General features: G+C 30.6%; 2 protein-coding genes across 14 annotated transcripts in view; one reads left to right on the top strand and one right to left on the bottom strand.

Annotated features, from left to right (window-relative positions):
- The window catches only part of Stac (C2 and C2B_Munc13-like domain-containing protein staccato), a 29,437-nt gene extending 6,426 nt beyond the window's left edge, over window positions 1-23,011 (top strand). For 2 of the 13 annotated variants that reach the window (XM_077403443.1, XM_077403436.1), the window contains exons 2-18: window positions 10,241-10,490; window positions 16,785-16,949; window positions 17,077-17,255; window positions 17,533-17,577; window positions 17,642-17,801; window positions 17,945-18,468; window positions 18,652-18,801; window positions 18,882-19,019; window positions 19,108-19,299; window positions 19,367-19,661; window positions 19,837-20,195; window positions 20,353-20,542; window positions 20,635-20,941; window positions 21,328-21,408; window positions 21,879-22,002; window positions 22,136-22,329; window positions 22,467-23,011. In XM_077403443.1, the coding sequence (XP_077259569.1) occupies window positions 10,241-10,490; window positions 16,785-16,949; window positions 17,077-17,255; window positions 17,533-17,577; window positions 17,642-17,801; window positions 17,945-18,468; window positions 18,652-18,801; window positions 18,882-19,019; window positions 19,108-19,299; window positions 19,367-19,661; window positions 19,837-20,195; window positions 20,353-20,542; window positions 20,635-20,941; window positions 21,328-21,408; window positions 21,879-22,002; window positions 22,136-22,329; window positions 22,467-22,561 (3,448 nt within the window). In that variant the 3' untranslated portion in view covers window positions 22,562-23,011. Of the gene's footprint in view, window positions 1-3,654; window positions 3,759-4,762; window positions 5,239-8,358; window positions 8,954-9,220; window positions 9,545-10,240; window positions 10,491-12,285; window positions 12,568-15,417; window positions 15,914-16,784; window positions 16,950-17,076; window positions 17,256-17,532; window positions 17,578-17,641; window positions 17,802-17,944; window positions 18,469-18,651; window positions 18,802-18,881; window positions 19,020-19,107; window positions 19,300-19,366; window positions 19,662-19,836; window positions 20,196-20,352; window positions 20,543-20,634; window positions 20,942-21,327; window positions 21,409-21,878; window positions 22,003-22,135; window positions 22,330-22,466 lie in introns of those variants that run through there. The other 11 variants (XM_077403439.1, XM_077403438.1, XM_077403440.1 and 8 more) reach the window with 11 other exon arrangements.
- On the bottom strand, window positions 374-3,732 carry LOC143895940 (uncharacterized). Its single transcript, XM_077403451.1, has 5 exons — window positions 3,597-3,732; window positions 2,629-3,110; window positions 1,704-2,452; window positions 1,201-1,568; window positions 374-931 (listed from the first exon to the last, which is right to left on the bottom strand). The coding sequence occupies exons 2-5, from the start codon at window positions 2,836-2,838 to the stop codon at window positions 687-689; spliced, it is 1,572 nt and encodes a 523-aa protein (XP_077259577.1). The 5' UTR covers window positions 2,839-3,110; window positions 3,597-3,732; the 3' UTR covers window positions 374-686.
- Window positions 23,012-23,605: the final 594 nt, after the last annotated feature.

Below are 23,605 nucleotides of genomic sequence, written 5' to 3'. Positions count from 1 at the left end.
TTTATTATTTTTTATCGCGATGAGACGAACACTTATTAGTCAATCAAATACTTATTAGCAGCGGAATTATTGTAAAGATTCATAGAGTTGCTATCTCGAGGAACATGAAATTGCAATGTAAGTGTGACATGAATTAGGGAATTTATAGAATCCTTAACACATCAGTTAAGGATTTCTATAAATTATTTAACGGCAATGATATACATTTAATGTACAGATACATTTACATTTAATGAATACCAAAAATAAAAAATATATTATATAATTTGCATAAAATAAAATGCGTAAATAGAAAATTTTAAAAACATTTTGATTATAATCTAACTACTTTTATTTAAAATTTTATTAAGTTTCTTTACACATTATGTATTAAGCATTTACATGTCACTTATTTATACAGACATACGTTTACTGCATGCAATATTGTATAATTAATTTTTTTGCTTTAACAATATGCACATATGTATTTACTTATTTTAACAACGCTGATATCGTAAATTGCTCATTATTTCTTAGTTATTAAATAAACCATAAAAATTGTTTGTTATATTTATAAACGTGTTTTGAATAGAATTCACATCGTCTTTACCATCAATATTGATGATTTCCTCATAAGCTATCGATACTATCCGAAATAGTTTTTAATCGGTTTCTGTAAAATCTTTTAGAAACAATGATCTATACGTTCATGGCCAGTGTCCAGGTGTAACCCATTCTTGCGCCAATTCTTCGATGTTAGATTCATCTTTGTGCTCCCCCAAACAGAATAATGTAGAAACCAAACTAATTGTTTCCATGAACATAGTGACCAATAGCAAGTTATTTGCGAGACAGGCTAAAGTGCTCTTGTTATTTTGGCTTCGCATTCTACTTACATGATTCATTGAACGCATTAGTCTTTCAAAAATAATATCGGCTTCTTTTCTTATTTCTGAAATATATATAATTAATTTATTAATTTATAAAATTTGGCTCTACTACATTGAGCATGAACTATTAATTCCAAATTCTTTGATAAATTTGAAATCAATTAATAAAAATTGATTTTAAAAATAAAGATATATTATATTTGTTAGAACTGCTTCAGTAGCAAAATAAAATATGGTTTTAGCAATTCTAAAAAATTAGATTTAAGAAATTAACAATTAATACAGTGAAATATTTCCTTCTTTGTGTGTAATAATTAATATAAATACTTACGATCTTTTTTAGAATATATAGCAAGATATCTCATTTCATTGTTTTCATCAAATTCGTTACTTGCACTGTCTGAATCTGTCATATCTGTCATATTAGTCGGCGGAATATCAGTAGAAATCGATGTATCAATATTTGTATCACTTAAATTTGCACATCCAAATAATTCCAGAAGTTTTGTTAACCATTCAGATAAGCAAACGAGAATTTTAGAATGACTGTGCCAGGACTCTTTAAAAGAGCTTCTAATACCGTGAATAAGAAACTTTTGAATCTCTAACACGGAACAATGAAAATTTCTAACAGCAAGCATCGTTTTTTTCAATAATCCATTTTTATACATATTCAATGATATAACCATCTTTTTATACCTAAAAGGATTATTTATGTAAAATCAATAAAGAATTTAATTATAAGTTTTTAATATAAAACTATGACCAATTATACCGTGTACTAATAAAAACTAATAAGTATATTATTACGTAAGTTATTAAAATATCATTAACCTCATAGCCGCTCTCTTGTCTTTAGTGGCACTTTTCGAAAGCGTATTCAATCTTCTATAGCCTTCTTGATAAATCATAAAATATTGACATATGTCATACGTGAGTTGGCTTCCCCATATGCTTCTGGAAAGTACATTCCCGAGTTCATTCGCAACACGGTAAAGAGATGACCGTCTAGGTATTCGTTGGTCTAAAATTTTCTCGTAAATATATTTCACTTGCTGCGTTGTAGTCTTCGGCAGTCTTCGATTTGCGGCGAATTTGCAGCGAATGTTTGCATTGCCATCTTTATCAATATTAATCTTACATTCACTTAAACGTTCAATAACGGTTAACCATGGTTTGACAAGAAATCTATGATGAACGATTGTTTTGTTTGAGTCTTGATCTCTCGATGATGACGTGCAAGTTATGAAACGTCGTAACTCTTTGATACAATCGCTGTAATGACTGGCCCTTTCAACAAGTGAATGACATAGCAGCATGTACAATTGTTCACTGGTTGTGCCGTCACTTGGTACAGAACGAACGAATTCTCGATCAAGTCTGGACTTAAATGATTTCACGGTGTTATCGGGTGAATCTTTCGCTAAATTTGCAAGAGCTCGATCCAAATTAAAAGATAATGTTAGTTTCCTCTTGTCTGTTACCGGTAACAAACATTTAAATAATTTTTTGTTGAAACTAGCGGCATCATTTATAGTACTGAAAAACTTAAAACTCTGTGTTAGCTTGCGCGGTGATAAGTCCTGAAATAATTAATAAGTTATATTTTTTATATACAATTATCTTAATTTATACAAAAATTTTTCTCGATAATACTACAATTGAATAATTTATTTTAAAGCTATAAACAATTCTACACACATTTATGTTTTAGCTATAATTACTATAATCTATTATCTTTTGACACTATCAAACTTACCTTATCCTCGTATAAGGTCATATTATACGTTTTGAAGTAATGATTAATCGCAAATCGAATCTCTTCTCCTATTCTGATCAAATCGCATAATAGCAGCGATCCTTGAACCAGACCTTCGGTAAACCAACTATTAGAGATTGTAGAGTTCCACAATGTTTGCTCATACTGACGAACCGATGCAATTAATCCGCTGGTTCGCGCAAATTCCATAATTTTTGCACGTATAATCTTGCTTATCGTATTAATCGTGCTTCCCAAACTACCTCCATCGGGAGACGACAATTTCAGAGTTATTGGCTGAGCGATCGGTTCAGTTAATCTCGCCAAGAAATGTTTTATTATTATTTCCGCATGTTGAATCTGTTTTGGATTTACCAAAACAAATGATGCAACATCCAATTGAGTTCTTCGGGATGCTGTCCATGTAGAAAACGTTTTATTACGATAAATATTTTCCGTCGGCGTACAAAATACAGTAATCTCTACAACAAGTTATGAAGAGAAAAAAATTAATTATTAATTATAGATTTATTTAGTATTGATATGAAATTAAAAATAATACACTACCGACGAATAGAAACAATATAATCAATTTGCAATACATGTTTGAGCTAACAATGTTTGCAGATAGCTAGTTTAGTCTTTTATGTAGATTCTTTTAAACGTACGTCATGCAATTTGTCTCAAGAACAATGGAAAATATTTCTTTTGTACGTTCAGTTAAACTTATCTCGTTGCATGCTATATTGACGTATATTATAATAAAAGTGAAAAATTTATCCTTTCGTTCGAACAGGCGTTAATGTTTGCTTGATATATGTAACATGATACGATAATGATAAGACACAAGATTTGTTTTCGAGATTGCAACTCAATAATAAATATTTTTTATAACTTTTGTAAAAAAGTAAATTATTGTCTGGTGTAAAGATTAAAGCTAGCGCATTTCTATTTCCGTATCATAATACCGCAGAAACATTATTGATGTTTCCTTCAACGCATTCGCAGTGATGTATGTATGTATATATAGTATCAAGCGAAATGGCGACGTGGCGCCTGCGTTCAAGGACTGCAACGATCGCGACGTCAGTCTGGATAGCGGTTTTTACCAGGAATCAATTCTCGTACAGGTACTGGCCTAGAATTAGTAATGGAGTGCGTTTGCAATATTGTCTTCTGGTGTCTACGATAAAATAAAGTAAACAATTTAAGCAGAATTAAAATTCAAATAATCATTGCGTTATTAATGACGAAAGTGACATTATATAATTTTTAATTTCTTTGGTTTTTTTAATAAAGTGTACTGGTTGATCGAATATGCCATTATATATCAGTGTTTATCAACAATTGTTGAAAAATATTTTCCATGTAAATTTATTATATCTTTTAAATCAAATTAACTATCTTGCCGCAGTAAATTTTGGTTTAGAAGATGTAACACAATGTACGTGATATAGGACAAAGTAATAAGAAATAAAAAGCGGAAAAAATACGTTTCTGCGTCGGTGATTCTGCGCGATATTAATTTTATACATGTCTACAAAGAGATCACCTGCATAATAGATGATGTCATCGAGATGATAAAATAAACTCCACGAATGTTGAGTCACTCACTATACACAACTACGTTTTGGACGATTATTTAATTAGCCTGACATCACAACCACGAAAGATAAGTCACAGACAAAATGAACCGAGCAAACATTTCTTCCGTGCACTAATTACTCAATTTTTATTCAAATATTAGCTAAGAAGAATAAGTATGCAATAAATTCTAATTTTTTATATACTAATTTCCTGCTTGATTTTTTAAATGTTAATCTTAGCTTAAATAATTCTTTGTTGTTTCCTTAGAACGCACAAAAAAATTAAAAATTAATTAAATGAAAAGACGCTAGTAAAATTTATATATATATATATGTGTTCCATATTAAATAAATTATTATACATTAATTTTAAACGTAACTCATCTCAACATATATTATACATATGAGAAATAGATTCTCTATACGGTATCATTATTTTTTTTTTTAATTTGTATTTTCGAATAAGTAAAAAGTATTTTTAGATAAAATAATACCGTAAAATTAAAATTATTTAAATACACAAAACACTTTGTAAAATATGCGTAACGGATAAAAGAAGTGAGAAAGCTGTGACTTGATAATAGGTGCCATCTACCGAGCGATGAAAAAGTACAAGTGAATGGTTGAATGTTTCATTCAAGAATAAATGGAACGCTTACTAGTCGCACCTATACCGGCCTTAACTCCAGCCGGCATATTTCCATTGCGAAATACACTTAATTTTCTTTCGCACACGAGGTCAATATCTTGCAAGGAATGTTTCTGTGAGTGCGCGGTCAATATACGTATACCATTTTCTGCAAGTTTCGCAACTATAAGATACAGTTAACAATCGTATGCTTAAAATAACGGTGAAGCTGTTGGAGGATATGCTAAATCGCATATAGGTGCGTACTGATCCATTGCGAGGAAATCGAACAAAGATGGACGAAGAAACTATGTGGAAAGGTTTCTATCATAAGATCGTAGAAGAGAAATTAGCAAAGGAGAATGAGCAACGAGAGAAATCGGAGCATGAGATAAGGTAAAGAGATTTCAATTGAGTTTCATCATTTACACTGTACTAAAAAAACTGTATTTAAATTACTGAAAGGATAATAGAAACAAAGTAATAAAACAAGTGAGCAAAGTATATCAATTTTCTAAAATATCTTTCACAATATATCAAGAATATATTGAGAAAAATATTAAACTCTTCGAACAAAGAAAGAATATGTTTAAAAAATGATTAATACGATTTATTTTTAACGCGCTGCAACAATGCTGCTAAAAATGTAGATTAAATTTATAATACTATAAAAGCTAAAATTGTACCGATTGCGCGAAAATTATTAAAATATTTGAATATATATATAGTATATATTGATATAACATCAAGAATATAGCAAGATGAGTTCATGAAGTATGACTTATTTTTGGCACAAAACTGGAGCGTCGATAACGGTGAGCTCTGCATGCAAATTCATAATCTTCATGATTGATGATAATGCTTCGCGATAAACGAGATGCGTGCTCTTAGCCCATCGGTAAAACCTTAAATTAAATTGTCTGTAACCAGACATGTACATACGATACATTCTATTAATAGAATGAGACTAACACGGAGAGTTCGGAGGAGGGACTACGTGGCAACTAACAGGTCTGAGTTCTATACCTGTATGCAAAACATATAGGTGTGTCTATATATATATATGTGCTGTTTCACGAGATCTGGTGTCCAAGGTCGGCACGATGTTATATGATTCATAACTACCGCTTGACGTCTTTGTAAGAGATAATTAAGTACTAACGTGTTGCGCGAGAAACATAAAATCGACCATCTGTGAAGGAATTTGGTCAGGTGTGATCCGATTATATCAATGCAAATAGCTTATTAACGCATCGCAACTTTGTTTCCTCGCTTCACGTTTATGTGAGGACTGAGATATAATTTTAAACGGTTAAACAAACTCTAAATCTCTAAGTTTGTTATTGTAATATGTGTGTGTATAACTATACTCTATACATATAATATATAAATACATTTATATATATATAATTAACATGTTTCTTAATTTATATCTAATCTATTGCAAATGTAATTGTAATTCTAGTAAGAAAATATATATGCAAAGTATATACACTATTATATAAAACATTTCATTATTATAAAATAAATTTGCCATTACAACAAAAATAAAATTTTTTAAAAGAAGAATTAATTATAACAGAAGAGAGAAGAAAATCATAGAGTAAATTCGGTTCCATATATAATGACCTACTTTTATTGTAAAGCAAAATATAGCATCTATTCTGTTTTTATTGTATTTTCTATGGTTTCCCACAATTTAATGACATATTACCGCGAAAATACTATGCATGTCATATCGAAGTGGTCGAGGGAATTCCTTGGTTTTCCCAATGAACAAGAACAAGATGATGAGGAAAAAGTGGAAAGGCGCCTTAGATCATCCGCTTCGGGTGAATGGCTTTGCGAGAATCGCAAAAACCCAAATTGATTCTCTGATATCATCTTGGTGAGATCTACAAAGTTGTGACATCGTCAATGTGTACATCAAATAGTTGCTAAAGTTTGTGGAAATGATTGTGACAAGTGCTTCGATATTTGCGACGTTGAAGCAATGAAAAATTTTTTTTCAAACTGTAGATACTACATATTACGTAACATTGCACTGTGGATTTGCAAACTTACTTACCTTTTAAACCGTATAAGATTTAAAATTTTATATATTTACAAAATAATAAAAACACAAAACACTCCTTAAACATTTGTAACAAAATCAAACTCGACAAATTGATAAAAAAATGTTTAATCTATATGATTATTATATTTATTGGTAAAATAACATGTGCGTCATATATAGTATATGTATTGTATTGGTGAATTTGAAATTGGAAACACAAACATTCCAGCCTAGGAATATATTATTTCGAGGTCATTTAGCTTATTGAAGACTTACATCACAATAGACTTTATACTTATTATGTGTGAACTTGAAATGCAAAACATTATTTTAAGTCGATCAACAAGCCTAAACAAAGTAATAAAAGTGATTGAGGCAAAATACATTTATGTAATAAATATGGAACAAAAATATAGCGTTTAATTTTTAAATAAATTTGAAGAATATCATACTCAGGATGTGTGTGTGTGTGTGTGTAACAGATTTATTTTGTCGATTTTATATATGTTATAAATAAACCATAAATTTGTACCAAATATAAAATAATTTTTGATCTACATGAGATCGATTTATATCAAAATCGATTATCAATTACAGAAACAATCCAACTGGACTGTTTATCCTTTGAAATTAACAAAATATAAGAAGCTAAAAGTAGATGGCAAAAAAGAATAAAATAAGGTCGAATAAGTCTGCACTGTTTAAACGACGATCGACCGCATAATACTCGAGTAGCATGCGATACCATGAATCATTTCGTTCTTGAGTTAAGAATAAAAGAGGCTCAGAAAGCAATGCATTGCCTTAAAAAAAAAAAGAACGCAACAGTGACGCAAGTCAACGAACATCTATTTCTTGCTCTTCTCGCTTCGTAATTCGAGAAGCGTGTTGAATTGTTTACAGATTATAAAATTTAAATTACAAATTGTTCTCAATGTCTACAATTGTTGATAAAAAATTTATTAATTTTATTAATTTAATTTTTCTACTTATTTATATGTTTTGTTTAGAAAATGAAGAGTTGAAGAGAATGTACGTTTGATCAAAGTTATTCAGCTAATTGTAAGATCAGCTGAAATTAATCAAGCTTTCCTCTTGTCTTTTGTTCTCTTACGCAAGTGTGTAAACTGTTTCTTAAAATTAGTTTGTGTGAGTGACAAACAGAGAAATACAAGTTCTACGTATCGAGCTTAGTAGTCACGTAAAGCTTGTTATAAATTAATTCGTTCTTATCTCTTGAACAATTATCTTATCTGATCAAACAAACTAAGAATATTGCATAATAATGTAGCTTCAGGCAATTAAATATTGTAGTAAATTCATGAATTATGATTATCTTCTGTTAGATATGTATAAACATTGCGTCGTTATAATTATAATAAGTATGATTACAAGTCATAATAAGTGTAATTATAAATCTATTCTAAGCAGGAGATAACTTTTTTATTACGTCTTTGCTACATTACGTCTTTGCTAATTATTTGTGTAATCAAATCCCACACATATCCTGGTTTCTCCTACTTATAGTCGCCTACTTGCTACCTGTTTCCCACTCGAATTCTTATCCAGTTTGCAGTCAGACATGGACCAGTGCATATTTCCAAAACTGTTTATGTGAATCTAACGAACCTATGAGCCGATTTAATTTCATGGAATCTGTAGGTTGTAATTTGCGAGCATTCGAATTTCGTGTAACTCACAATAGTGGGATTTTCCTTCTACGTAACAGGAAAGAAATACTGTGTAATTAAGTTTCCGTTTTATATGACCAAGCCGTAATGTTGTGATAGTCAGTATGAACGAAGTCGCGGTACGAGAACATAGCTTCTAGAAAAGATAACTCAGTAACTTGAGAAAAACAATCCATCTTACTGAAATGTGAGCACAAACGTTAATTCGTTTCTGTTACCATAATTAATTCTTGCATGATATATTGCATGAAAAAGTTCCTTGGAAGTGATATCTTCTAATGTCACAGTGCATCGCGTTGTGTTTTATCAAAAGAGGTGTTATATTCTGCAGAAGACTGTCACAGTGTTGAACAGTGCAATATGTGTAAAGAAAGCATTCAAATTTTTTGTGAAAGATTTGCTTGTTATAACTGAGTTTTAGTTCTGTAAAATTAAATTTATCATAATAAACTTATTTTTTATTTAAGCAGAAAAGTCAATAATATTAGACAATTGTTTTTTTTATCACGTTCTTTTATTGGCAATAATATTAAAACAATAATTTACACATTTTTTGTATCTTTTTATTATATGTATGATAATATTTAGTACGAAAGAGATAGTTTAATATTTTTATTTTTATTACGCCTAGAGTATAACGCCGAATTCAAAATAACAAAACTGAAATTATCAAAAAGACATACAAATAGTAAATAAAATTTAAATATAAAAACCGAGAACTTTTCTTGTCTGACAATGTAACGTGATTTTTCCTGCGAGAATTTTCATTGGAAGACGTACGATGTTTTTGCTAAAGGATTGAGAAAAGGAAAATGGCGCATTTTGTAAAACTGGACGAGAAACATCCTTACTATGCGATCGCGGCTTTACGAATGTCTCAAAGGCCGGAAGCGAGAGAAGTGACCGTCGCGAGATTTTATTGGAAATTTGCGGCGTTCAACTTTATTAACAAAAGGTGAAATGAAATGTTTGTGTGTGTGCGATTTGCACTGATGGAAAAGTTTGTGCTGTATTTTAGCACAGTAGTGTTGCAATATTTTATGCGCTTTCTTGAAGCCATAAGTCATGCTTTTCAGTAATTTGTACATACTCACAATCAAATGTATGTAGTCGCAATCCTTGCTCCCAATATCTTTTCTAAAAATTTTTCCACATGTTTTTTCTTTTGTGTTCTTTTCCAAAGCCATTCATTTTGTTTTGAAAATTTTACTGACAAATGTTTTGTTTCTGAATAATCACAATAATAAAATCAGCAAAATGTTTGAAAGCGCTACAACGTATGTTTAAGTTTATTAAGTTATTTATGCTACACGTGAATTTCATATTAATTTTATGTTATAGTAGCGTAGAAGTATGCTAATTTATGATTCTAAATGTTATAATATATTTATTCATTGTATGTACTAAAATATGTACTAGAATGTACTTTAATTATGTGCACGAGAATATTATTTTAACAATTTGTTAATATATTAGGTGAAAATATTTTGTTATTTTAATATTGCTATGAATACTACCAATATGCATATGTACACATACGTAGATATTATAATACTGTGAAAAGAGAAATTTTCTTTATAAAATAAAAAAATAATTTTAAAATTAAGAAATTATTAAACTTGTTATTAATCTGAAATATATTTTATTCTAGAATACAAGAATCAGATGGCGGCTTCTTCGAAAATCTCGGCACATTGCTCGCGGAAAAAGCTCGCGCCCAGGAACAAGCAGAAGGTCCACTTCCAGAAAAAAAAGATGAAACGCAGGAAGAAGAAGAGGAAGATACCTTGAACGAGGAAGGAAGCATCGATGAACCAACCGAAGCTTTGCTGGAAACTGACAGCGACAGAGATGAAAATGAACATGCTCGGAATTTCTTGGCCGAATCGGTGGGCTTAAACGTAAGTGACAAAATCTTTAACTCATTACTAATGTGACATGGGGTAAATTATAAATTTTAATGTATATATAAATTCTTATAGTTTCTTGCTCAAGTGATGATAAAATATCACACTGCAATTGTTTATTAGTGTAATAACAGTAACGTTTTTAAAATGAAACAGTTGTTTCTTTTAAAATCGAATGTGAGAGATATCATAATCGGTAAAATTAAATAATTAAACTCAGATTTCAAATTCAAGTATAGGGTTTGAGATCAATAATGCACTGTGAAAACTAGAAACTTGATAGATCTTCTCTTAGAGACGCTATTATCGTCTGGTAAGATTCTAATTCAAGATATATTATTTCATCGTCTACTTCGGAATATTAATGACTATAGGTACTTCCGGCAAGAGAACGAATTCTTACACGTTAACGGCACGCGGAGTGTTGCCTGAAAATATTTCGAGTAGCTCCATACCGCATCACCTACGTCAATAGATAACGAGTAGTCTGTTCAAGATCAAAATTCCGCGTGTAATTCTGAAGAACTTTTAACGTATTATATACTTACACCGCATAATTCGAAACAGATTATCGTTGACATGGGAGAGTGGCTTAAGGTGATAATTGCATTAGTTTGTAAAATGATATTAAATTGTAAAAATTTATCTACATACCTCATCATCTCAGTCTAAATATCTAACATACAAACATGTAAAAAAAACTTTTTAGAGGCTATTTACTATATAACAAATAATAAAAAACTTGATTAAGAATAATATATTGGAACAATTTAACCATAAAAATTTGATTGATTAGAATACTTATAAATTAACGGAGAATAGTTCGCATTATATTTTGTCGGCAACTTCATAAATACGCGTGATGCAGCTATTTCATAAACCTGATAGGTGATTATTCTCTCTATTGTTACTGCATAACATATAATACATTTGATTTTTTATAATAGACATGTTCATAATAGACATTCATGATTCATGCTCCTGTTTGTACGATCGAAACTTCATATTTTCTGTATGTTGCTACATGTTCTGCCGCGTGATTGAACGACTGGTAACAATATTGATTTTTCCAAAGGTCTCAGTCTGGTAGGGAAGGTAGTCGAAGTTAGACGCTCCCTTGCGTTGCCATGCGAAACACTGTCACAATTCTCTTCCTTCAATTTTATCTTTAAATCCGTTTGTTATTAAAAATAATGCACTTGACCGAATTCAACAAACCACTTTTTCCAAAAATGGACGGAAAGAAAAAGAAACGCGTAAGTCTGACATCATCTAAATTAATTTATTAGCACATTTTTATTATTTATATTTTAATCCGTATTATATATTTAACGATATTAATTATACGCACATTTTTACTCAATTTGCAAAAAAATTTCTCATCATTTATATCTGTAGTCGCAAATAATTTGATCACAAGAAATTCATTAATATAGTCAATGTATCCTTTCATATATGTATAGATATTTAATTTTCATGATGTCATACGCATTAAAATGTTCCAATAAATTTTTATTGCTTTAGAAAATAATCGTTTATTCTTAGGGTTTAAAGTCGAACTTTGATACAGTCAAAATCGACAAAATTGTTTGCAATAATTTCATAATATGATATAATAATGCTTGTTTGTACACCGTACACCCTCTGTACTGGGGTGTTATGCCTTACGCTTAATCGAGCAGTTAAACTCAATCTGAAATGAGATCCACGTGTTCGTCCGTTAGCAAATGCACTAATACGAAGTCGTCTAGTCGACGTACGACGACTCTGATCTGTTGGTCCATCTATTCCTGGCAGTGTGGTGCTCGCCTCCGTCAAGTTTCTGTCTTGTCTTCTCACGCTGATTATCCTGACCACCTTTTGTAGCTTTATCGCTAATTGTTGCCGTTTGATTAATTGTATTAGCAATCCTCAAAATATGTTTGTCAAGGGATTCTAGAAGAATGAAACACGGTGAAGTTATTCGTATGTCTCTGCGTGAAATTAATAAGTGATTTAGTTAGCTAAGGGGATAGAAAATTTTCCTTAAGTTAAAATCCGTTTCAAATTATTTTAATATCTAAGATCATCGGTGAGTTATGCAAGAAATGTGTACTCTAAAACTGAATGAGTGATATACAGTTCGACTTGCTACGTATTGTGAATAACGTGCCAGTTTAGAAGAGTTAAATGTCAAAACAATTGCATATATTTTACTGATAAAATTTGTAATATTTTTGTTATATTACATATTAATTTTAATATAAAAGTAAGTTATTGCTAATGTTCAAACATGAGAAATCGCGCGCGTATATATTTGAAAAAATTAAAATTAAACTATAACAGAATGTTCAGACTTAAAAAAAAGCGGATAGTTATTTAAACAATAAAAAAATAATTAATAAAAATTAGTTGATGTAACAATAATGTAGTAAAGATAATATGCAATATAAGCATAATTAAAAAGAATTGCTATAAGAATCGTTTATTCAGTGTAACATTGTTACAAGCTGTAGCACTTCAATATTTGGAATTTGCTAAGTCGTAAAAATAAATCACTACTCAGAAAACGAGGTTAAAATGCTTTCTTCTTCTGTTCGATTGCCTCTTGAAAAATTGGCAAATTGTCAGGAACACTGTTTAAAAATGAAACGAAACATAGTACGATCTGGTTTTTCAATATCCATAGTACTTTTCTTATTTTTATTCTCACTAAATCTTCTTAAACATAAGTCGGTGATTTCTATTATTATTTGATTGCAAGATATTTCTATTTAATACATTCAAGTTTTGAACATTAACAATAAATTTTTCATTAACAGCTGCCATAATACAATTAACACAATGTGAAAATAATGTACATGTTGGAAATTATGAAATTATTATATTAGTATTACAAATAATAATTGTGATTACTATGACGTCGCTATATGATACAAAATAGCTGACATCTTAAACGAACTCATCCTCGTCGAAAAATAGAATTGGTATTGAAGTGGGCGTAAGAAGTTGGACCGTCTCAAAATTGCATAATTCAGCGAAAATTAAACGAAGATGAAATATGAAGGACGAAAGTATCTTCATACATTCATACATCCTACTTATCATACAACGGGTGTCTCGATGGTGTGCCTTGATGGCCAATGAACTAATTGTTGGTATATCAGCTTTCATTGGACGCAATTGTGCGAACGTATGAACGCATATTGTGTTTGCACTTGCCCCGTGGGTCACTCTAAACGGGATACGACATAGTTTCTTTGTGTCCAGATTCGCCGATTGTTTTCATGTTGATTAACGCACGCAACCATAACAATAATTCCTGAGAAAGAAGAACTGTCGCTTTCTTTGTGACGTATACAGTTAAAAGATATTAGCGCGAAAGAATTGACGCATAAAAATTAATAAAGAGAATCGTTAATGCATGTTAAATACTTGTGATTTTAGCAGATTTCGTTTTATTAGTATATACGACCCATGAGACACAATACAAAACAAATACTCAATCTCACTGTCAGAGTCAATTGCTCTTGGCAACTATATTTGCCTGTGGACATTGATATTGAAGGCTGTGCTCCAATTCTAGTCTCAAATATAGAATTCTTAATTTCACGATCAATAGCAATTAAAAATTTCCATATGGATAACAGAATGTGTAAAGTATAAAAAAATTACTATGCCAAAATTTTAACAATTCAATATAATAATATGTTGATGTATGCCTCTATTATAGTAATCTCAAATATACATATATACATGTCAATAATAAAAAATCTATATGTAGTTTATTAACAATGTTTAACTTAATTTTTTGTTTAGTTATATGTAAGAATCACAGGATTTAATAATTTTGCATAAATTATCTATATTATATTACACTTTTTTAAAATGTTCAAAATATTATTAACTGTTCCAAAAAGTGTGTAATAAATCTGTGTGGATAGTTTATTTAGAAAGTATCTCTTTGAAACCGCGGTAGTTTGAAACTATTTTAAGCACACATGTTTACCACATTACTGATCCTCTTTCCGCTAGAAGTACATTGAAAAATGCTGAAACCTGCAATTAAAGTAAAGATATACTGATCTAAGTTATATTGAATAGTATTACATAACTTTAAAACTTGTTATTTTCATGTCATATTAAACACACACTGATGCATAATGTAGTTAATAACTTTCAATGTTTACTAATAATCCAAAGTTTGTCGCAGTCAGCGTGGCTAAAACTTATCTGTTCCCTTAAAGAGTTGTACGCGGCATTAATAACATGTTTTTACGCTGATAAGTCGACAATAAATTTTTAATTATCTGAATTTTTAATTATCTTGAATTATATGAGCACCTAAAGATTGTCTTCGAGCAAACTTTACTTTTCAATATTGCACAAGCTAGAAAAATAATTTAAGCTCAACATGTTGAAACGTAACAATCGTGTATAATGCAAAAATAAAATTACAGGATATAATGCAATAAGAAGTTCAGTAGCGATAAATCTTATCCAAAGCTTATCTCTCACTGTCAGTTAAAATACTCGTGCATAGTTATATCATATAGACCGTATGATAACGACTAATTTCTTAGCATTACGATATATGCGGTGCTACGGTTCATGACAATCATTGATTATGCAGGCAAACGATTGAATATGGACGACTCGGTGTATTGTCGATAAGAGAGGTCGTGGCCATCGTAGAAGTTCATCTTTGGCCGACCAAATGAGTTTAATATCGCAACGAAATTCGTCGATCGCGCGTGCGATAAATCGGCATCTTCTCTCTGTCGTCAGTAAAGCATTAAATGCTTTCGAAAAATTATCTTTGGCTAAAACAATAATCTTTTATTGCCTCCCCTCCCCCTGGTCGAAGTGTAAGTGTACGTTAGGGGTCAGTGCGCGGAATTCTTTGTCCTCACGCAAGGTCCAAATGTGTTTGCGTGAGCAGGTTCAACGTCTAATTGAAGCCAGAACTGCTGGTGCATGAACGTCATTGTTCTTCCCGAACAACATGATCTTCTGTCTTGCATCTCCACGGGTCATTGTCGTGCCGTTCTAGATTTCTTTTCGCTAGATCTACTGTCCGTTATCGTCGTCGCAGCTGTTCGAGGATCGACTGAGAAAATTGTCGGTGTGCCGCTTAAGCAAAAGAATTATGGTTCGGCCGTTTAATAATAATTGCGTTGGACACGGATAGTGCGAATCACGGAAGAACAACTGCGTGAAAACTGTAGAATGTGCAATTTATCGTGACTATATGACAGTCCCCTTGTGATTTTGTTGTTTGTGAATTCGAGAAGTAAAATAGTTACATGAAATTCAATATGGTGAGCACAAATCCGCCCATAGGGGCGTCCACCCTCAATCGTATGAGAAATACATTTTGTGGAGTGCCAAAGGCTGAAATTGAGCGTAGGACTAATGCGCTTTTGCAATCCATGACGGTGAGTCTGATCATCTCAGAAAGTTGTGATTAATGATAAAGAAAATTTGTACATCTCAAGAGAAACACGTATTAGTATTTCCATAAAAAAAATTTATTAATTTTATTGACACTTTTTTATACTTCTTTTTCTTTCCAAATGTTGTAGGTTTATTTCATTTATGTGCTTCCGCTCTTCTAAAATTTTTTAACTTTCTTATTCTAAAAAAATATTAAAATATACATTAATACAATTTTATTTTTAAATATTAAACTGCAATTTTTATTTTATATTAGCAATTAGAAAAATTGAAATTGCACTTTATTCTGGATATACTGTATGTACATGTCATATACATTTTACGATAGTTCTCTAATTTCATAATTTAGATCATGTATATATTATTTTTATTGTCTGACCACAATAATTGTTTTAAAAACGTTAAAAAATGCTATATTTACATATAATTGAGATGTAACGTACATGGATACTTTGACTGAAAACAATATACTCAGACATACTAATGATATTTTCACCAAAGCCCCAAAAATACCCTTAAAAGAACCTATTTAATATTATTGGCAAAATTTTTTATATTATAACAGTGACTCACGAAAATAATCAAATGTACTAACTATACAACAATTATCTACAACTAATTAATTTGAAGAAAACAATTAATGAAAACGGTTTTTCAAAATTAATATAACATATATAGACAAACAAATATTTATGATTACTTGCTACAGATATCTTTGTTCACGAATTTTCTAAAGAAATTTGTAATAATGGTATTTCATAAGTTTCGTGAGTCACTATGTATACATGTATTTCTTGAAAAGTTCTCTCTACTTTTTTATAACTAATGTTATTTGTAATGTATTGTTTATAGATTGAGGAGCTTTATACTGCGTTAGTATATATGACACAACATCAAATTGGCTTCGACGTCTCTAAAGAATGTAGCCAAGAAACTCTTTTAAACCATTTACAAAATGCCTTCAAAATTGATAACATAACACACGAGGGAGTGTTGGAACAAACGCGAAATCTTGAGGTAATTTATTTTCACAATTATTTTATATAAAATTTTTTCATGAAATGACAGCATCACAATTTCATCGTGTATATATTTACACACATAAAAAAATGTATATGTATATTTAAAAAATTTTCATGTTTAGCCACCAGAACTACATCTTAACGTTGAAGTAATCGAAGCCAAAGAATTAGTCTCCAAAGATTCTAATGGCAAAAGTGATCCTTTCTGCGCTTTATATCTCGAATCAGCACCTACCAGAAGATATAATACTGCCGTGAAAACTTGCACATTAAGCCCAATCTGGGAAGAACACTTTGAATTGTGAGTGAAATACATATTTTCTTGCTTTTAAAATAATTACCATTCTAATTTATTGCATTACATTTTTTCATTTATGACAAATTTTATTAATTTTCCTATAATGTTTAGAGAAGACATAAACATATTAAATATTTTAATATCTCACTAGTTTAATTAATTGTACAATTAAAAATTAATTAAATGTTGCATTAGAAATGGTCAAGTTTGAAGTTTTACTTTATAACTGAAAAAATTTTTTATCGGATATTATTATAATATTGTATCTGTTATTATTTAGACCACTCGAAGATCCTGAAAATGATGTCTTATATCTTGAAGTATGGTAAGTTATATATATTGCTTTGTGTAATTATTACTAATTATTAATTATTTTAATCTTATTCTAGGGATTTTGATGCTGCCGAAACTGTGCCTGAAAAAATGAGTAAAGTTAAAGATATTAAAGGTGTTCGTGGCTTAGTTAAATTAGCGAAAGAAATTGCAGTAACGGCTACAACTGGTAGTCACAATAATGAATTCATTGGTCGATGTCGGATACCATTGAAGGTAATATAACAATTTTTTTTTTAAAAGAGCATATTTTTATACATATATTTTATTTTCATAAATACATTGCATTGTATTAATATTGTATATTTATATATACACTTTAAAAATATTAAATATATATTTTGTTCATATATTTTTAGGATATACCCACAACGGGCCATACAATGTTGTACGCTCTAGACAAGAAAAACAAGTCCAAACGTCGTGGTGTTGTGAAGCTTCGACTGGCCTTCAGCGCGGAACATAATGCACAAGTGGCCGCACAAGAGCACCGGCACCTGCTAAGAGTGCTGCTTCTTCACGAGATTGAAACGGAAAAAATCGAAAAGTATTGTTGGTGTGGTCGTTGGTCAGGACCAGCCGAAGCGCTCATTCTTCAACATAGCGCGCAACGTGGTTTATTAGCTAGAAATCTCGCTCTGGCACAATGGGTCGAATACGCAAGCATTCATCAGGAACATCCATTAAGTTTCACAGTTTTTAATAAACTCGTAATCGACTTGCTCAGACCAATGGACAGCGGTCTGTTCTCCGTTGACGAAACTAAACTCTTCTGGAAAGCCACGAAGAAAATTGTATTTTCATGCTTAAACAGTATACGAAAAATTAGAAAGTTAATTTTGGGGGATAAAAATACCATGGTACAATTATCTTCCATTTTAGGGTAATTGCTTATAATCTTACAATATTTTATTAACTTTACAATATGTGATATTAATGCAGATAATTCTTTACATTAAATATTATTGAACATCAATTAATATTGATATTTAATTATATTTATAATATAATATTAAACTTCAGATTGGTGAAGCAAAATTCTTAAATGATTAATCAATAATTTTAGGATATTATCATCTATATCCTCTCTGAAAGTTCCTGAAGATATTAATCTCTTTCCGGCCAAAATGTATTTCTGGTTTTCTGAAGCTGATGATTTAAAGATAGACATAATCCAGGCTTTAGAATACACTATTACACAAAGCTGCGCCGAATGGTAAGCAAAGCAAAGCGCACAAACTTAATATATTTCATTCTTTTGCAGTTTTACTAAGCGCATATTTTAATATGTTCTAGGTTTGAACACATACTAAGCAATAATTCGCCTGACACAGAATCGGATGAAGACGCGCTTAGGTATCATATTAAAGTAATTCAATTAATTAGAGCGGACTTACAGAAAGCTATTGACTATTATGACAAATTATTCATAAGGTAAGTCGATCTGTCTTATAAGATGCGTAGAGAATATTTATCTATTCAATAACATAGACAATATAAAAACATTAATTACAAATTTTAGGAGAGTCAATGTTCCGTATGCAAGAATGATGTATATTGCGTATGAGAAGAGAATCAGTGATATGTGCATGATCATTATAGAGGACGTGTGTGCCAGATTGAAACGAATTGAAGTTGATAGCACTGACAACGCGGAATTGAGTTTAGGCACGACTCTATTCGAGCTTTACCTCACGCTTCAAAGATATGCCACGTGAGTTTTTTAATTTTGCAAAATTTACTTGATAAACCTTTCGCTAATTTTGATATACAATTTGCAGACTTGGTCAAGTACTTTGTGCTGAAGAACAATTGGAGGATATGAAGATACAGAGTTATTACGATTGGTTTAGGGGTGGTGTTGCACATTGGCTGGAAATCGCAGTGTATAAAGCACTTAAACGCATCGACAGAGCTGTTGAAATTGATACTTTGCAAGCAGTCGACAATAGCGTTCAGTATAGTTCCAGCGCTGTAGATACATTAACAACATTCTATCAAATTAAAGTTTTTTGGACGCAGCTAGCGTGGCCCGACGTTGAAGGTTCCTATACGTTCGTAGCAAGAATTATTGATGTAAGTTCAAGAATTCTATTTTCTTAAATGGATTTAAAATGGTCCATTTAAGTTAAATTGACGTACAATATATATTGTCGTTGATAAGGAAATTAATGTATTGCAAGCAAAAATATAGGATTGAGAGAAATAAAGATAACTTTGAACAATTTAAAATAAAATAATTGCTTTGCAGGACATTTGTAAATGTTCCATGGCATATGCAGATAAAATGGCAGTAAAAGCGGAGCTGACAACAGAATTAGAACAACTCTCGCAGAGTAGCGTCTATGAAAAAAGGTTTACAATATCGACGGCCTGGTGCTTTGCCATTAATAATATCGATTATATCAGAACATCGATCGCACCGCTGGCCAAAGATTTGGGACTGCAGAATATTGTGGATGCTTTAGGAGAGCACAAGACTCATGAGGAGGCTGATCGTTGCCGACAGACTCTTCAGCTTATCATTGACAACGCCACAGATACTGTGAAGAACAAGATTATAGAGTTGTTGGAAGTTGTAGCCAACAAAATGACTCCTGCAATGAACAGGTGCGTGAATATAACTGAAAATGCGTCATTTTCTTTTAATTCCATTGACATTTGTAATAGTTTATAATACGATTTATAAAAATATACATATAATTAATTTTCTTTAATTTAGTTACGTTTTAAAGTACTTTAATGAGAAATTTATTTGCGTTTTCAGATATCTCATGGAAGGTGCCGAATTAATTGACACGACCAGCAACGCAATGGATCGTCTGCTACAGTATTTAGACAGTAATCTAGGAACTTTGCATGATAATCTCAACGAGGATAACTTTAACAGAGTTCTCCTAGTGATTTGGGAAATTATATCGCAAACGTTGTATGAACTAGTCAACACTAATTTAGAGGTGAATAACAAGTATACAAGCATATATTTCTTATTTCTTTTCCTTATCATAAAAAGCTTTAGTTTTCCATAAAATAACACTGTTGCTTGTAGAAACGACGACCACCAGCATTTTACTCGAACTTGCATAAAACTCTTCACACACTCATTCGGTTTTTTAATCTCGATGCCGATGAAACAGCAAACGTGCAAGTTTTAGAGAAAATCGAACGTGTTTTAAAATTACATGGACTTGAGACTGCCGAACTCATACATCGTTTTCATCAGGAACGTATGGAAGAACAGAAGGAAATGGAAGAACCCATTTACGGTCTTGTCAGCGTCAAAGCATACTTCCTTGATAATTCATTGAATATACAGATTCTGAATGCCAGAAATCTCCGTTGTATGGATAGCAATGGTGAGTAAAATAAAATTTTTTAGTAAAAGTTAACGAAATTTCTCCTTAATGGTATAAAAGTAACATTTGCCAAAGTAATAAAAATGTAATTAGACGAAAACTAAATAATTCGAATAAACACAAAGTGGAATTTTGCAATTACGAAAAAAAATATAATATCTGACAAGTGAAAAAAAAAAAAAAAAAAGTTTGATGATATAAATAAATTAAATGATACAAAACAGAAATTTTAAGTTGATTAACCGCAATAATTATTTTTTAAATAAAGATTTATGTATTTTTTAATGGAAATTATGATGGGACTTCAATTCTGATATGTTCAATCGCTGGTGAAAACAATCGCGGAATTTCAAAGGAGAAATGACATTTTTTTTTCGATTTTATAGGCCATTTTATAGGCAAGCTGTCTACTATTGAGCGTAAACTACATTCAAAATCTAAACAAAGAGTCAAAGAAGGGAAGACAAGTATGTAAAAGCGAATATAAAATGGAGTTCTTCCTCATCAATTATTACATGATTCTCTATCAAATTGCTTGCTCTCGCGGAAATAGCATTTTGGGAATGCATGGCACGAATTTGCATTGAATTGACGTTTTGTAAAAGTAGAAAAATATAGTCTCTAATGAATACAATGGTCTTCCTGGCTCAAAAGGATCGAATATTGTTACGGAATATTGTTTACGTCGATTATTTGTAATCTCTTATCTATGAGGTTCTCTAAAATCTCATTCTTACCGAATAGAAATATATTTTACACATTGTTAATTGAAATCAATTATTAGTAATTAAATTAATGTTAATTAACCTCACAGATAAGAATATATGTCGTCAGCATTAATAATCACTTTCACCTTGCATGAATAGTTTCACAGTGGGTTTCTTCAAATGTTAAATCATGTTATGTATGAAATCTGAGTTTCCTATGTTTATTACAGGTAAATGCGATTCCTACGTAAAAGTCAGATTATTGCCTGAAGAGAAATTTGCCGAAATTAAAGCGCCGAAGACACGTGTGCAGAAAGAAACGGTCTTTCCCCTTTTTGATGAAACATTTAACATGTTAGTAATGTACCTAATTATTATCGTTTTAAAATCATTAGGTATATATATATATATATATATATATATATATGTATGGAATATAAATAGAAAATAGAATAGAATATTTATGAAATAATTCCAACATTTACAGTCCTCTTACTCCGGAACAAAGAGCTATAGAGAATGCTATAGTGGCATTTGAGGTAAAAGACAAGGACTTTCTCAGATCAAGATTTATGGCTGAAGCTTTTTTATCATTTAATGAGATTCCTGACACTGAACCAGAAACTGTCTTTGCAATTTTAGAACAAATACATCTAAAACTTTCTCGTCCGACCAAAAAAAGTATGTAACAAATTTTTAATTTGAAAATAATATAAAATATATTATGTCTGTAAAATTTTAATATAAGTATAACCATAGATATGCATACTATTCATGTGTAAATGCCATATTAAACATAAATTTATATTAATTTAAAGATACGGATGTCATTCGCGCATTGGAGCATCGGAAAGGAGACAATCAAGCGACAGACTTTATTTCGAGACTTAATACTAAAACAAACTCTAAATGATCCACGTGGAGCTTCGACATTGATCTGCGTTTGGATAATTTTCGAAAATATGCAATGCAGAATATATTTACACAACTCAGTCTATACAAGACGTGGCGATGTTAACGTGCCAGTGTTGCCTTATCGAAAGTCGCTGTGAATATTTGTTGACACATGTTCAGTCATCACGCCATCATAAATTCCATAACGCGATACTCACAAGTGTCTTAGGCTGTGTATAGTTTCGATTGTTTTTATACTTTCGAAAGAATGATTGAATATCGCATTTTGAAACTTTAAACCGAAACTGTAAGGCTGAGTAAGTGCTACTTATAGAGAGACCTATGTTTGTATTTATTGTGAACAGGTAATTAATCATGTTGAATGACTATATACTCATTGTTAGAAATACTTTTGTAATATATATGTATTGTAATAAAAACTTATACATAATTTGTGATGCAATAGAAATTTGGAAATATCTTTTATATTGTATGTACATGTGTAAGTAATATTGTTATATCTAGCAAATAAAGCCATAGATTCTAAAAATATTAAATGATAAAATAACTGACATTATAATTGTTCTATCATTAGTATTATTTCTATCAAACAATTATATTTTTAGAAAATTGTTAACATTTTTATTTACAATGTATAGCTTTAATAATTTTTATTATTTTGAGATATACAATTTTCTATTTTGAATAAATATTTTACATTAATGAAATAAATAATATTTATCTACAAATTTTTATATGACCAACAGAAGGAAAAGGTCATTTTCCTAGAAATTCATTGTAGTACCATCTATTGAATAGAGGACATTATACATATGATTGACCTAAAAAAAGACTAGAATTTTAGACAATAATTAAACAATTAATTTAAAAGTAAAATTTAAAAAGTTAAATAATCTTAGTAGTTATTAATGTGTTCTACAATTATGTGATATGTATATAGATATTATCTAATCTAATAGCGGTATCTGAATATACAGAAGTTGGGAAACACAGCAAACGGTACGTTATTCGACGAAAAGATGGCGTCAGCATCCTCTCACAG

This window comes from Temnothorax americanus, unplaced genomic scaffold (genome assembly GCF_048541705.1).
Source record: "Temnothorax americanus isolate GAGA-0224 unplaced genomic scaffold, ASM4854170v1 Scaffold17, whole genome shotgun sequence".
Lineage (NCBI taxonomy): Eukaryota > Metazoa > Arthropoda > Insecta > Hymenoptera > Formicidae > Temnothorax > Temnothorax americanus.
This window is presented reverse-complemented; position numbering and strand designations above follow the sequence as displayed.